The sequence below is a fragment of the Pezoporus flaviventris genome, unplaced genomic scaffold (assembly GCF_033815535.1).
Source record: "Pezoporus flaviventris isolate CSIRO_AGI_PZ_B2104156 unplaced genomic scaffold, CSIRO_AGI_Pfla_v1 ptg000127l, whole genome shotgun sequence".
In the NCBI taxonomy this organism is placed as follows: domain Eukaryota; kingdom Metazoa; phylum Chordata; class Aves; order Psittaciformes; family Psittacidae; genus Pezoporus; species Pezoporus flaviventris.
The window spans coordinates 1,194,659-1,211,169 of NW_026892675.1; the positions used below are offsets into that span (position 1 = coordinate 1,194,659).

General features: G+C 48.3%; 1 protein-coding gene across 1 annotated transcript; it reads left to right on the plus strand.

Annotated features, from left to right (window-relative positions):
• Positions 1-3,489: 3,489 nt before the first annotated feature.
• LOC133282542 (olfactory receptor 14A16-like) lies at positions 3,490-5,691 on the plus strand. The gene is made up of 2 exons (XM_061478550.1): positions 3,490-4,515; positions 5,631-5,691. Exons 1-2 carry the CDS (start codon positions 3,587-3,589, stop codon positions 5,689-5,691), a joined length of 990 nt encoding a protein of 329 aa, XP_061334534.1. The 5' UTR covers positions 3,490-3,586.
• Positions 5,692-16,511: the final 10,820 nt, after the last annotated feature.

Genomic DNA, 16,511 nt, shown 5'->3' on the forward strand with positions numbered 1-16,511 from the left:
CCTTTCCTTGCCTTGCCTCGCTTTGCCTCTCCTTGCCTCTCCTTGCCTCGCCTCGCGTTGCCTTGCCTCGCCATGCCTTTCCTTCCCTTGCCATGCCTTGACTTGCATTGCTTTGCTTCTCCCCATTTTACCTCGCCAGGTCTTTCTTTCCCTTGCCATGCCTTGCCTTGCCTTGCATTCCCTTGCTTTGCCTTGCCTTTCCTTGCCTTGCCATGCCTTGCCATGCCTTGCCTTCCTTTGCTTTACCTTGCCTTGTCTTGCCTTGATTTGCCTTGCCTTGATTTGCCTTGCATTGCCTTGCCATGCCTGGCCTGGCGTTGCCTGCCCTGGTCTGGCTTTGCCTGGCCTTGCCTTGCCATGCCTGGCCTGGCGTTGCCTGCCCTGGTCTGGCTTTGCCTGGCCTTGCCTTGCCTTGCCTGTCCTTACCTTGCATTTCCTTGCATTCCCTTGCCTTGCCTCGCATCGCCTTGAATCGCCTCTCATTGCCTTGCCTGGCTTGGAATGGCCTTGCCCTGCTTCATCTTGCCTTGCCATGCCTTTCTTTTCCTTGTCATGCCTTGCCTTGCCTTGCCTTGCGTCTCCTCACCATGCCTTTCCTTCCCTTTCCATGCCTTGCCTTGCCTTTTCTTGCCTTGCCTTTTCTTACCGTACTGCAGGTCCAGCTGAAAATTCCCTGCCTGTTTCCTTGGTCGAGTTGCTTTGGAGATAAATCTGACTCTACAGCTCTAACACCAAAAGCAACTGCTCACCTTCAGGTGCAGCAGACACACAGATCTCTTCTGTGTCATGTGCACTTGCCAGTTACTGAGGAAACTATCTATGGGCTGGGAAAGGAAACAGCGCAGGAGGGAATTTTTAGTTAATTGTTGCTCTTCCTGGTAAAACCTGTAGGGCTCTAGCATCTTGTTCCATATTTTCCGTGGTAGCTGGAATGGGTTTCATTATTAAAAAAGTATTTCATTTTCTACTTCCCTGTGTTCCAGGAGAAACAGCAACAAGGGCCTCCCCTTGTGCCACAGCTTGTGACACTGTGCAAGACATGACGAGAAAAACAGCTGGGCTGGTACTTGTGGAGAAGCCTGTGGCCTGTAGAGCTTCATCAGGGACAAGGACAGGTTTCTGTGTAAGCACTGACTCAGTTCAGCCCAGCTGTGCTGTAGTGAAGAGCAGCACCCCTCGCTGCCCTGTGAGGAGTCGGGGCTGGGGTGTGTGCTCCCCACCCCTTCTCTCCTGCCTCCTTTCTCTGCAGTGAAACAGAAACTGTGTTCTCTGAAGAAATTCTTTCCGGTGAGGGTGGTGAGACACTGGAACGTGTTTCCCAGAGAAGTCCCCCATGCCTGTTGTGAAACTGTTTAGGATTTAGGGAATGACTGATCAACCTGAAAGAGCTCCTGGGATGAGCAGGGAGTATCCAACTTTCCTGATCTCTGTGTGCTGCTCCCACCTTTGCCAGGCAACCAGAGCTCCTGGTGCAGCCAGGGAGCAGCCAGCAGCCAGCTCCTTGCACTGTGCAAAGGCTGGGGCCTAACAGGAACTCCTGGGGAAGCAGAGGGCTCCAGGAAATGGGGGGGAAGTGAGTCAGCACATTCCACCCCGTAACTAAAGTCAGTCCGTCTTTCTCAGAGTGGTGTGCTCACCTCTTGCCACTGTGCCAACAAACAGAGTAGTGCTGAATTCCAGTTATAAATTGAGGGCGATGTTTGGTTGCTTTACCCATAGAGGTGTTGCTTTACTCATAGAGATCTCATAGAGACGTCAGAGAGTCGTTTAATTACAATTATATATATGGACAGGTTTCTGCATCAACATAACTTGTTCAGCTGATTTCTATGCTCTAATGTATAGCAGAATGTTTAACAACAAACAGAATAGGATATAAATTAGTGAAATTAAGGTACGATGTAAAATTCAACTTTAAAGCCCCAGTTGCTGTTGCTGACCATCCAAACGGGGTATCCTACCAGAGATGTTCTCATGCGCAGTGTGTGGACTTGCCAGAGATAAGTTAATGGTTGGACTCGATGTTCTCAAAGGGCCATTTTCAAATTAGTTGATTGATTGTAAGAAACGAAGATATTTAGCCTTAAATCTTTGTATCATCAGAGAACTGGCACTGCAGGAAGGCAGTGTGCCTCCCAGCTGAGGGAGGGAAGATCAGTGCTTGCTTCAGGCTGTTTCCCATGGTGTTTCCCTGGAGCCCCAGGGAGGCCTGGAAGGAGCCCAGGGGGGCAGAGGCAGAGCCACCTTGGGCTGGGCCTCTGCTGCTGAGCTGGGACTGAGGGGAGACCTGCGAGACACAGGGAGCTTAAAGGCACTTGGCAGTGGAGGATGCTGAGGAGGAGGAGGAGGAACCTTCTGAAGGAGAAACCTTCCCAGCCCTGTTTGTGGTAAGGCACTGGGTGCAGGGCAATGCAGCTGCAGTTTCTCTCTGTAGATAAGGTGGAGGACGTGCTGCAGAGCAGGGCTTCCCCCTGCACCATGCAGGGACAGGACAAGGCAGGTCCCTTGTGCCGGGGCTGGCTGCAGGGTGTGAATGTGGGTGTGCAGCCAGGGGTGCCCAGCGCTGCCCTTGCAGCAGGGTCCCTGCAGCCCAAAGGCTGTGTGCAGGGGCAGGGACTCTGCTGCCTGCCAGGGTCAGCACTCGGCCTGCCCGGGAGCTCCCCATAGAGCTCGGGGGGAGCTGTGGGGAAAGGAGAAACCCCTGGCAGGGAAGGGAAGTGCTGGGTGGGTGACGCTGTTCCAATCTGCCGTCACTCTGAGCACTTCTTCAGAGGGTACCTCTGAAAGACACTGAGGCATCATTTACCTGATAGGGAAGGATTCTGAGCTTTGATGGTTTTCCCTCTTGGTGGGCAGGTTGGGCAGTGGGAGCTGGGAATTTACTTCTCTGCTTTGGGGGAGGCACCGAGAGTCTTGTGAGGGCTTGTGTGAGCTGCTCCTGAGCCCCTGCACAGGCAGGGGTGTGCAGGGCAGAGCTGAGCACACAGCCCATGGCATGGGCTCTGGGAGCACTGAGAGGGAGCAGAGGTGTGCACAGAGCAGCAGCTCCTGGCAGGGACAGCTCCGGGCAGCAGAGACATGGGCAGGGAGTGCAGGGAAAGTGCAGCCCAGCCCTGGGGAGGGTGCGTTCAGGCAGCTCTCTTGGGGTCTGGAACTGGAGGTGGCTGCTGCCTGTGCTCTGCTGCACACAGCTCTTTGCTTCTCCCCATGAGAGCTCTGTGATCTGCCCTTTGAAACCGTTCTCCCCTGGTCTCAGCACAGGACAGATGTTTGTGGGAGTTCTTAAGATCAATTTGTGTGTGAAGGCACCTTACAGGCAGTGCAAGTTTGAGCACAGGGCAAGTGGGAGAGGACTGATGGACACTGCAGCTCTCTTGGTTCTGCAAAGAACTGAGCCTTTTGCCTGATGCAATGCTCTTCTGATTGTACCTAGGAGGAAGCCTCAGCAGTGTAATGACATGACTGCCGATGACGCTGAACCTCTCCTCTCCTGCTAAAATGTGCTCAGTCGTGAATGTGTAAACTGAACTTCTGTATCTGACATCCCTCCTGTCCTAACCTGTCACTGCCTTTTTCTCCTCTGACGATGCCCCATGCCCAGAGGCAGCAGATGTCCAACGGCAGCTCCATCACCCACTTCCTCCTCCTGCCATTCGCACACACGCGGGAGCTGCAGCTCTGCCACTTCTGGCTCTTCCTGGGCATCTCCCTGGCTGCGCTCCTGGGCAACGGCCTCATCATCACCAGCACAGCCTGCGACCAGCGCCTCCACACCCCCAGGTACTTCTTCCTCCTCAACCTCTCCCTGCTGGACCTGGGCTGCATCTCCACCACTGTCCCCAAATCCATGGCCAATTCCCTCTGGGACACCAGGGCCATCTCCTACACAGGTTGTGCTGCACAGCTCTTTTTCTTTCTTTTTTCCATTTCAGCAGAGTATTTTCTCCTCACTGTCATGTCCTACGACCGCTACGTGGCCATCTGCAAGCCCCTGCACTATGGGACCCTCCTGGGCAGCAGAGTTTGTGTCCACCTGGCAGCAGCTGCCTGGGGCACTGGGTTTCTCAATGCTCTGCTGCACACAGCCAAGACATTTTCACTGCCCCTGTGCCGAGGCAATGCTGTGGAGCAGTTCTTCTGTGAAATCCCCCAGATCCTCAAGCTCTCCTGCTCACACTCCTACCTCAGGGAAGTTGGGCTTCTTGTGGTTGGTGTCCTGATTGCTGTTGGCTGTTTTGTTTTCATTGTGGGGTCCTATGTGCAGATCTTCAGGGCCGTGCTGAGGATCCCCTCTGAGCAGGGACGCCACAAAGCCTTTTCCACGTGCCTCCCTCACCTGGCCGTGCTTTCCCTCTTTGTCAACACTTCTGTCTTTGCCTACTTGAAGCCGCCCTCCATCTCCTCCCCACCCCTGGATCTGGTGGTGTCAGTGCTGTACTCGGTGGTGCCTCCAGCAGTGAACCCCCTCATCTACAGCCTGAGGAACCAGGAGCTCAAGGATGCTGTGAGGAAGCTGGTGACCAGATATGTTTCAGCAGATATACGCTGCTTGCTTTAGCCTTGAAAGGGCTTCCAGTGTAGGTCATGACAGGCCATGTCTGTCTTTCCTGCTTTACATTTGTTTTCCTATTTCAATTTGTGATTATGTTGTCTTCATAGAAATGTCAGTTTTCATCTCCTAATTAAGTTGCCACTCGTGTTGTGTGACCCACAGACTTTGTGTCACTCTGGTCTCTGACTGTATTTAAGGGAAATAAATGATCCTGCAGCAACTTCTTCTCTGTGATATGTCCTCACATGACAGGAGTGAAGGGGAATGAAAGCAGCTTTCTGGCTGCTCCAGCTCTGGGATGGCTGCTCTGTGCCTGGAGCAGGAAGAGCCCTTGGGGAGCCCATTGAATGGGGCTGTTGTGCTGGTGTGGGGCGATGGGAAAGCATGGGGGGGCTGCAGAGCTCTCAGGGAGTCCTGGGCAGGGGAGCAGGGAACACAGGGGTCCCTGCAGGGAACTGCCCTGCAACGGCACAGGCTGGGGCTGCCTGGCTGAGAACAGCCCATGGGAAAGGTCTGGGTGGGCAGGAGCTGGACAGGAGGCAACAAGGGAGGACAGCAGCATCGGGGGCTGTATGAGCAGGAGCACGGCAGGAGAACAAGGGAAGGGATGATCTGGAATCCTCCATCCAGGTTTCAGATCCCCAGTTCAGGAATGCTATTGGCAAGAAGGAGTGGGTTTACCAATGGGCCCTCAGGACAGGCAGGGACTGGATCACAGTGCCTGTGGAGAGAGGCTGTGGGAGCTGGGCTTGTCCAGCCTGGAGAAGGGAAGGCTGATGGGGACCTGAGATCTTGGGAAGGGAAGGCTGTTGGGGACTGGCTGCCTGTAGCGGCAAGGAGCACATGGAGAATACAGAGCCAGGCTCCTCACCGTGGTGCCTGGTGGGAGGACAAAAGGCAGTAGGGGACAGTGACAGAGGAGAGGTTCAGGCAGTACAGAAGGAAACCTTGTTCCCATAGGCTCAGGCAAGGGCTGCATCAGGTCACCCAGAGAGCCTGTGCAGTTTCTGGCCTTGGGAATTTCCAGCTCAGCCTGAATCAAGCCTTGAACCACTTGATCTGACCCTGTTCCTGACAGGTTCGACTTGAGACCTCCTGGGGTCCCTTCTAACCCTTGTTCACTTCTGATCGTACAATGACGGGCTTATGAAGAGTCACAAAGATGCTCTAAGGGCTGGAGCACGTCTCCAATGGAAACAGGCTGAGAGATGTTGGTCTTCAGCCCAGAGAAAAGAATGTTCCAGGGAGACATCTTAGCAATCTTCCCGTGTCTAAGCAGGGCCTACAAAGAATATGGAGAGGGGCTTTTTATGAGGCTGTGCAGTGACAGGACAAGGGGGAATGGCTTTAAGCTGAAAAAAGGGAGATTCAGCTTGGACATTCAGATGAAGTTGTTCCCTTTGAGAGTGGTGGGACACTGGCACACGGTGCCCAGAGAAGCTGTGTCTGCCCCATCCCTGGCAGTGTTCAAGGCCAGGTTGGATGAGAGTCAGCCTTGCTCTGAAGCAGTGCTTTGTCCAACTCTGATGTTCACAAGGGATGACAGATGAAATCCAACTTCATTGTAAAGTTCACTACTTGTACTCATGACTCAAGTGAGTCTTGGCTGCACAAGAGGCTCAGCATGGCCTTAGAGTCATTTGGACTGTGTTATTTATTTACTGGCATAACACTGCTGAGGTGGTTTTTTGTTTTGTTTTTTTTTGGGAGGGGGGTGCTATAAAACATTCTTTGTATGACAGAAAGTCAGAACAATATTGAAACAGGGAGAAGTTCTCAGCTCCTTGTAGCTTAGTGCAGAGCAAGGAGGGCTGCAGCGTCCATCAGTCCTTTCCCATTTGCCCTCTGCTTACAACACTTGTATATGATGCCTTCACACACAAAGTGATCTTAAGAACCCCCACAAACACCTGTCCTGTGCTGAAAGCAGGGGAGCACGGTTTCAAAGGGCAGATGACAGAGCTCTCACGGGGAGAAGCAAAGGGCTGTGGGCAGCAGAGCACGGCCAGCAGCCACCTCCAGTGCCAGACCCCAAGAGAGCTGCCTGAATGTGCCCTCCCCAGGGCTGGGCTGCACTTTCCCCTCACTCCCTGCCCAGGCTATCTGAGAACTTCCCCTCATGGGAACATGCCTCCAAGTGGCACATGGGGAATGCCCACGGCTGGGGGTGCCTGAACGCTGCTCATCATGCCCCATGAGCCCACCTTCCTGTCTCCCTCTCCTGCACTACCCAAACTTGCCTGGAATGCAGCATCCATCCCTGAGCCTGGTGAATGCAGGAACCTCCTGCAGTGAGGTGTTGCTGCTGCAGGGGAAGTGCAAAGCTTCTGTGAGACACTTGTGAGTGCGGGCAGAGTGTGGGGTTTGTGCATCGGAGAGGGTGCTACAGGCAGGAAGCTGTCCCAGATGAGGCACCCTGTCCCCAGAGCATGGGGTACCTTGCACCCAAGGACACCACCTTTCCTTTTGGCTCTTGCCAAGAAGTTCTCAATCCAGACCATTGCCTTTTCCCACTGCTCTCCCATGGTGCTTAGTTCTCTATACTGATGGCATCACCCATTCTTCTATAAGTCCCCTTTACATCCGCTTGCTGAATGATATTCACTCCACCTGCTGAATTGACACTATAGTAGCAGCCTACAACTAGGTGAAATGTGGCTGCAGAGATGATGTAGGTTTTCTTGCTAGCAGGAAGAGAAGGAAACCTCTGCAAAGTGCAGCTTGGAAGGTTCAGACTCAAAGTTAGGAAAGAGAAATGTCTCTCAAAAGGTGGACTTGTGGTGCAAGAGGTCACCCAGACCCAGTCTGGCTCAGCCCATGGCTTTATGTTTCAAGGAACAGACAGCGATGGGTGCAGAGATGGGACTGAAGGTACAGAAATGCCAGGTGAGAGCTAGGTGGGAAAGCAAGATGGGTGTCAACAGCCTGAAGGGAAAGAGGTGCAGGCATGGGCCAGTGTAGGACAGCCTGCAGCAGAGATGACAGGGTTCTGGCATGGCTGAAAGGCCCAAAAGAGCAAAAGGCCTCTGTGCCCTGGGCTATGGCAGTTGCCTCTTTCATCAAGGCCTATGAGGAGAGCTTTCATTCTCAGGATTTCAGGCTGTGCTTCTCCAAGGGCTGTGGTCAGGGCTTGGCCTTTGCATCATCAAACAAACCAAGGGTTTTCTCACCATCAGACACCTGCACTTTGCCTTTGTCTCCTGTAATCACAGCCTGCAGTTACTTGCTTTAACGAGTCCCTGGGGAGGCTTTGTCAGCAGCAGCCCTCAGTGGGGCCCATTAATGCTGCACACTCTTGGGTCTTTGTTTCTGACTTGGACTTCTTGAGAGGTTTCCTCAGTCTCCTCTCAGCACCTGAGGTTCACGGCCTCAGCCCAAATACACCGTGGGGCTCATTAAACCCTGATGAGCCATGTCTCACCGTGTAGTTTTTGTCAAGTCTTCCAGATTGTCTTCCAGGGAACTGGGGAGGTTTCCGAGTGCAGGAAGATTACAAAGAACATCTGATCGAAGTTATTTGAAAGGGTTATTTGAAAGGAAAATCTACGAAAGATGGGAGGAATGAAGGACGCGGTGTAACAGGCAGGACAGTGGCAGTGCCGTTACAGGGGAAGATCGGCATTCCTTTGGGATCCCCCTTGTGAAAGGTTATTGTATTGGCAGAGGTCCCTTGGGAGAGAGGACAAGGACATGTTGTGCTTACCTTTGATAAGGGTGCCAAGGGCAACCCAGGAGAGCCCAGGCTGTACAAGCTGCCTTTGGTGAGGCGTGTGCCAGCATCAGAGTCCTCTTGGGTGACACCTCTGGGCACCTAAAAGCCGTCCGAAGGGTAACTGCTGCCTGGCCAAGCTGAGAGCCTGCAGTTGTGTGTGAGGAGGCAAAGAGTGGATGTGGTTTCCCTCAGCTTCAGCACAGCTCTTGGCACGGTCTCCCTCAAGGCTGCTGTACCCAAGGGGTACACCACAGACATAACAATCCTCCTGTCCTTCTACTCCTCCTTGTTTCAAATTCCCCCTTTTTCTGTCCTTTTGCAAATTCTTTTGCAACATTTTTTATATTACCATTACCGTCTAAAGTCTTTTTGAAATAATTTCCCGTTTCTACCTGGTGCTTAATTTCGTTCCTTTGCCAATCTTCCTAATTTATCATAGACCATTTACAAGACCAGAGGGAACGTTGTATCATACCACAAGTAATCAATATTAAAACAAATAACATCAATATTCCTGCAACCGGTTGCCTCAACCAGGAGAGATCAGGTAACCATGAAGTGAAATTTTTCCATATTTCTTCAAAACCCCAGGAGGTGTCATCCATGGCCATTTCATGAAATATCTTTGTTTGTTTCCAAATTTCCTCCAGATCTGTTTCGATTCTGCCACTTTAGTCTGCATAGGAACAACAACTTTCATTGATTATGGAAGAAACCCCTCCTTGTCATGCCAGTAACATGTCTAGAGCTAATCGTTTTGTAATACCACTTTAGACAGGCTGGTTATCTCTTCTTGTTCTGCCTGAATTATATCAATGGTTTTACTTTCCATTTCCTCTATGGTTGCTGAGATATTTACAATTGCCTTCTCTGATTCACTTACTCCCAAAGATGGAATTAGCCCTCTTACAAAACTATGAAATGCAGTGTGTCATTCGATAATAGGGTTAAACCCTCTCTTAACCCGTTTAGCAAAGCTTCTAATCCAGGTCCCAGAAGGATACCTGTTGATAATAGTAACATTGGGTATTACAGCACCTAAGGTGCATGCCCCCTTAATTGGAACTCCAATTAATGGGAGATCCAGGCTTTCTCCTGATTTAGGCAACTGTGCACACACCCAACAGTCAGTACGATGAAAAACATTAGTAATATTCTGCACTAACTTCAGGTGTAAGTTCTGGTTCCAAGCTCGTGCGCCAGTTATCATATGAGTCCAAATTATGACCGACGAAATTTCACACGTAAGGGTCCTGAAGGTTCGATCCGCCATGTCTTCTCTGACTCTGGTGCTTTCTTAATTCTTGAATAATGTATCCGAGCAGGTTGTTCCTTCATCTTCACTGCTGTAAAGGTGGTCAGTAATATCGTAGAGGAGTCGTAGAAGAGTCATAGTGTTATAGAGGAGGCATAGAGGAGTCAGATGGCTAATAGACGGCTCATAGAGCAATCTTAGGAGTCATAGTAGAGTCATAATGGGGGTCATAGAGGGGTCATAGAGGCATCATAGTGGCATCATAGAGGTGTCATAGAGGAGTCACAGAGGAGTCGCAGGGGAGTCATGGAGGAGTCCTAGAGAAGTCATACAGGAGTCCTGGATGAGTCATAGAGGGGTCACAGAGCAGTTGTAGAGGAGTCATAGAGGGGTCATAGAGGACTTATAGATGGGTCATTGAGTGGTCATAGAGGAGTCACAGAGGGGTCATGGAGAAGTCATAGAGGAGTCATGGAGAAATTATAGAGGAGTCATGGAGGAGTCATAGAGGAGTCATGTAGGATTCATGGAGGTGTCATAGAGGAGTCATAGTATCATAGAGTCATAGGGGTGTCATGGAGGAGACGGAGGAGTCATAGAGGAGTCATAGAGAAGTCATAGATTCATAGAATCATAGAATCATAGAACCGTTAGAGTTGGAAAGGACCTTAAGATCATCCAGTTCCAAACCCCCTCCCATGGGCAGGGACACCATATGCTACATCATACCACCCAAGGCCTTGTCCAACCTGGTCTTGAACACTGCCAGGGATGGAGCATTAACAACCTCCCTGGGCAACCCATTCCAGTGCCTCACCACCCTCACAGGAAAGAATTTCCTCCTTAGATCCAATCTAAACTTCCCCTGTTTCAGTTTTAACCCATTACCCCTCGTCCTTTCACTATAGTCACTAATGAAGAGTCCCTCCACAGCATCCCTATAGGCCCTCTTAAGATACTGGAAGGCTGCTATGAGGTCTCCACGCAGCCTTCTCTTCTCACCCTGTCTTCATAGAGGAGGTGCTCCAGTCCCTGATCATCCTCGTGGCCTCCTCTGGACTTGTTCCAACAGTTCCATGTCCTTTTTATGTTGAGGACACCAGAACTGCACACAATGCTCCAGGTGAGGTCTCACAAGAGCAGAGTAGAGGGGCAGGATCACCTCCTTCGACCTGCTGGTCACGCTCCTTTCGGTGCAGCCCAGGATACGGTTGGCTTTCTGGGCTGCAAGCACACACTGCTGGCCCATGTTCATTTTCTCAACAAATAATAATGGGGCTCTATGCCGCAATAATGGGGTTCTATGAGGCAATAAGAGGGCTCTATGATGCAAAAATGGGGCTCTATGAGGCATTAATGGGGCTCTATGAAACTGTAATGGGCTCTATGAAGAAATAATGGCGCTCTGTGATGCAATAATGGGGCTCTATGAGGTTATAATGGGGCTCTATGAGGCATTAATAAGGCTCTACGAAACTATGAAACTACTGCTCTATGATGCAGTAATGGAGCTCTATGGGGATATAATGTGGCTCTATGGAGTTATAATGGGGCTCTGTGATGCAATAATATGGCCCTATGAGGCAATAATGGGCCTCTATGACGGAATAATGGGGCTCTATGAGGTAATAATGGGGCTCTGTGAGGCAATAATGGGGCTCTAGGAGGCAATAATGAGACTCTATGGGGTTGTAATGGGGCACTATGACGCAATAAGGGGGCTCTATGACACAATAATGAGGCTCTACGATGGAATAATGGGGCTGTATGACGCAATAATGGGGCTGTATGATGCAACAATGGGGCTGTATGACGCAATAATGGAGCACTATGACGCAATTAGGGGGCTCTATGGGGCTATATTGGGGCTCTATGATGCAATAATGGGGCTCTAGGAGGCAATAATGGGGCACTATGAGGTAATAATGGGGCTCTATGACGCAAAAATGGGGCTCTATGAGGCATTATTGGGGCTCTATGAAACAATAGTGGGCTCTATGAGGCATTAATGGGGCTCTATGGGTTTATAATGTGGCTCTATGGAGTTATAATGGGGCTCTGTGATGCAATAATGGGGCCCTATGAGGCAATAATGGGCCTCTATGACGGAATAATGGGGCTCTATGAGGTAATAATGGGGCTTTGTGAGGCAATAATGGGGCTCTATGAGGCAATAATGGGGCCCTATGACGCAAAAATGGGGCTCTATGAGGCAATAATGGGGCTCTATGATGCAGTAATGAGTCTCTATAGAGCAATAATGGGGCTCTCCGAGGCAATACTGGGGCTCTATGAGGCAATAATGGGTCTCTATGATGAAATAATAAGGCTCTATGATGCAATATCTTGGCTCTATGAGGCAATAATAGGGATCTATGAGGCAATAATGGGGCTCTATGATGAAATAATAGGGCTCTATGATGCAATAACGGGGCTCTATGAGGCAATAATAGGGCTCTATGAGGCAATAAAGGGGCTCTATGACGCAATAATGGGGCTCTATGAGGTAATAGTGGGGCTCTATGAGGCAATAATGGGGCTCTATGAGGCAATAATGGGGCTCTATGAGGTTATAATGGGGCTCTATGAGGCAATAATGGGGCTCTATGATGAAATAATGGGGCTCTATGAGGCAATAATGGGGAACAATGAGGCAATACTGGGGCTCTATGAGGCTATAATGGCACTCTATGAAGCAATAATGGGGCTCTATGAGGTAATAATGGGGCTCTAGGAGGCAATAATGGGGTCTAGGAGGCAATAATTGGGGTCTATGTGGTAGTAAAGTGGCTCTATGACACAATAATGGGGCTGTATGGAGTTATAATGGGGCTGTGTGATGCAATAATCGGCCTCTATGAGGCAATAATGGGGCTCTATGAGGCTATAATGGGTTCTGTGAGGCAATAATGGGGCTCTATGAGGTAATAATGGGGCTCTCTAATGGAATTATGAGGCTGAAGAAGGAATTAATGGGGCTCTACGAAGTAATAATGGGGCTCTATGACGCAAAAATGGGGCTGTATGATGCAATAATGGGGCACTATGAGGCAATAATGGGGCTGTATGAGGAAATAACGGGGCTCTATGAGGCAATAATGGGGGTTCTATGATACAGTAATGGGGCTCTATGAGGCAATAATGGGGCTCTATAGAGCAATAATGGGCTTCTATTTGGCAATAATGTGGCCCTGAGGCTATAATGGGGAACTATGAGGCAATAATGGGTCTGTATGGGGCTATAATGGGGCTCTATGACGCAATAATCGGGCTTTATGAGGCAATAATTGGGCTCTATGAGGCAATAATGGGGCTCTATGAAGCAATAAGGGGGGTTCTATGATGCAATAATGGAGCTCTATGAGGCAATAATGGGGCTCTATGAGGTTATAATGGGGCTCTATGAGGCAATAATGGGGCTCTATGAGGCAATAATTTGGCTATATGAGGCAATAATGGGGCTCTATGAGGCAATAATGGGGCTCTATGAGGCATTAATGGGGCTCTATGACACAATAATGGGGCTCTATGGGGCAATAATGGGGCTCTATGATGCAATAATGGGGTCTATGACGCAATAATGTGGCTCTATGAGGCTATAATGAGGTCTATGAGGCTATAATGGGGCTCTATGGGGTTATAATGGGGCTCTATGAGGCTGTAATGGGGTTTATGAGGCAATAATGGGCCTCTATGAGGCAATAATGGCGCTCTATGAGGCAATAATGGGGCTCTATGAGGCATTAATGGGGCTCTATGAGGCAGTAATGGGGCTCTATGGGGTTAGAAGCTGTTAAACAAGAATTGTGTCCAGTGTTGCAACAACATAAATTGCAAATTGCCCCTGAAAAGGTTCAGGATCCCACACCATGGAAATATTTGGGTTGGAAAATCTTAGATCATACCATTGAACCTCAGTAAATTAGCCATCAAGGTCAATATCCATACACTTAACGATGTGCAAGTCTTGTTAGGAAATATCAATTGCATTCAAACATTATTGGGAATTGACAGCAAAACTTTAGAACCATTGTTTGAATTGTTGAAGGGTGACACAGACTTCAATGCACCCAGACAATTAACACCAGCAGCAAAACGAGCAATAGCGATGGTAGAAGCCGCATTAAGTGAGAGACAGGCACATCGTGCGATGAATGGAGTTCCTACTGAGTTTTTGATTGTCAGTAATGATTTCCCACCAGTAGGATTAATCATGCAATGGGTTGACTCTGATAAGGAGAAATTGAAAATTCTCGAGTTCCAATTTTTGTCACATCAACCATCAAAAAACATTGTAACGAGACCTGAAACGTTTGCTAAGTTGCCTCTTTGCAAAACAGGGCTGCCATAGACTTCTTATTATTAGCACAAGGTCATGGCTGTAAAGATTTTGAGGGTATGTGCTGCATGAATTTGTCAGACTTTTCGGAATCTATTCATAAAACTATTCAGGAACTGAAAAAAGGAGCAACAAAGTTACAGATAAATGACGGACTTTTTTTTATTAGGAAATTGTCTTAACTGTCTAGGACTTGGGACATGGTTTGTTTCATTGATCAAAAGAGGTCTTATAATGCTATTCATTGTTATTTGTATCTTACTGATTGTTCCATGTTTATTGAGTTGCCTACAGCGAATGTCAGAAAACACGGTAAAGCAACTGATGGTTTTAGAAAAACAAAAAAGGGGAGATGTAGAAGAAGAGGCATTTGAATGTGGGCACAGGATGCTGAGTGACCTTGATTCTTTGGGGAATTAACTTTGAGCCAGACTCTGCAATTTTAGCTCTGTGGGGAACTAACATCAAGCAAGAAAAGTGGAGCAAAAGAAGTGGAATAAAAGGGGATAAGAAGTAGAAGAAGGAACTGAGAAGTGAGGAGAAGGTCGAAAGGATAGTGTCGAAAAAGCAGACTAATCAATTATAATTTTAGATTATGCTCGCGGACAGCAGCAACTAACCAAGTGTATTGTAGCTTTAAGTGCGTGGATATGATCAAAACCATATATAAACCATGTAATCTAAAGTAAAAAGGTCTTCAACCAGCAATCGGAGTCCGTGCCTTAAATCCCCTCACTAAAGGAGAAAAGTGATTTTAGAAACTGGACTACTACACCCGAATATAATTGACTTCTGAAGATGCTGGTACATTTCTTTTGTACAGAGTATAAATAAGGCAAGTGCGTTTTACTTAATGAGCTGTGATGTAGAAAGCGTTGATCTAGAACAGCTGGAAAAAATTAGTTATTCACATATACTTTAGAAAAGGCTTAATACAGAAGGACAGGGAAAGGGTTGCGTGTTTAATATTAGCATAGCGGAGTGACACTTACTGCAAATTTAATTACCTAATACGCATATTTGAGTGTTGTCTGAAAATAATCAGTGAGGACTTACTGTAGCGACTGAAAAATTACCAGCTCCAACTGCTGAGGATGCTAGAGGCTGACAGACGCAGTGGTTGCTGCTGTCAGAACAAAGGGAGAAGCTGGTGGGAATGCAAACACATTTTTTAAGGTAGTACTTACTATCACTAAGGTGTCTAGAGCAAATGGTGGGCAAACAGTCATAGAATAGTTAGGGCAAGAAAGGACTTTTAAGATCATCTAGTTACAACCTCCCTGCTGATACGGAGAAAACTCCAGGAACAAACTCACCACCACAGTTTTCAAGCTGACAAGCAGGTATTCCTTACTGCGGCACCGGGAGACACGGGGGATATCTCCAGCTAGCGTGTATCACCCCAATTGCCACACAAGCCATCCTTTTATAGCCACTGGGCATACATACATATTCATGAGGCTACGGATGGATTACATCGTTTTCCAGAGAGTTCCCCACATGCGTACAGAATTGTGGGGGTGGTCTCTGAGGGTTGTTTGCTTCCTCCAGCGATCTTCATCACTTCTGGCAGCCTTTGAAGCACGCGCAGTAGATGCTCATACCAGCTTAATTGGTTCGTTAGCAGCAAAGACATAACAATCCTCCTATCCTCCTACTTATCAGTTAGTTTAACTGCAGGCCATCCTGGACACCTGCGGTTCCAGATACTCCTTATCCTGTGTCCTGTTCTTCTAGACTGTTTTCCTTAAAACTGTGTCACAACTATAACAATTTATCTTGTGAGAATTCTCAGTATGTTCTGTAGCTGTACTCTATTTTTTTCTCAATGTATCATGAACCTCAGTAATTTTCCATTGCTACTGTTACAAAGCCATCAAACCTAACATTACTTAAAGCTAATTCTAAAGGTTTCCATATTCCATTTTGTGATTTTGTGCCCCCATGTCTCAGTACATGCTGTTGTATACTGTACAAACTGTACATACTGTAGTATACTGTACTGTAGTATACTGTACACACTCTGGTATACTGTATATACTGTAGTATACTGTAGTGTACTGTGGTATACTGTGCATACTGTAATATACAGTTTATACTGTAGTATACTGCAGTATACTGTACATACTGTAGTATGCTGTAGTATACCATACATATGGTAGTATACTGTAATATACTGTGTATACTGTAGTGTATTGTAGTAAATCTGTGTGTGCTTTGCTATGGCAGCCACTTGGTATTGGATGAGGCAGATGAAACTCTGCATTGACAACGAGATGCAAGGACCAAGGTTGGTCAAATGCCTCCTACCACAGCCAAGGGCAACACTGGCCTGTCCTCCCTGTTTGCCACCAAGAAGAACCTCTGGATTCAACCTTTAGGCCTAGATGTGAAGGATGGACCCCTCATCACGAGAGGGTCATGCAGGAGGGAAGAACATAATAAGACCCATTGGAGCATTGTCTTATTGTAGACAGACAAAACTCTGGGAAGAAATTCTTATTCCCTGGTCAAAACAAGAATCAGATTGGAACATTTGGAAAAGGAAATTATCTGGCAAAGGAGGTTATCCATATTTGTTGGCATTAATAGACACTTTTTAAGGCCAGAAGCATTCCCTTGCAGGGTAAAGAATGCAAAACAAGTGTTACTA

Bases quoted from the DNA above. Each gene is read 5' to 3' on its own strand.
- LOC133282542 (XM_061478550.1), top strand. From the start codon at position 3,587: ATGCCCCATGCCCAGAGGCAGCAGATGTCCAACGGCAGCTCCATCACC. The intron at 4,516-5,630 runs GGTGACCAGATA...TGTTCCTGACAG, and splicing joins AAGGATGCTGTGAGGAAGCT to GTTCGACTTGAGACCTCCTG.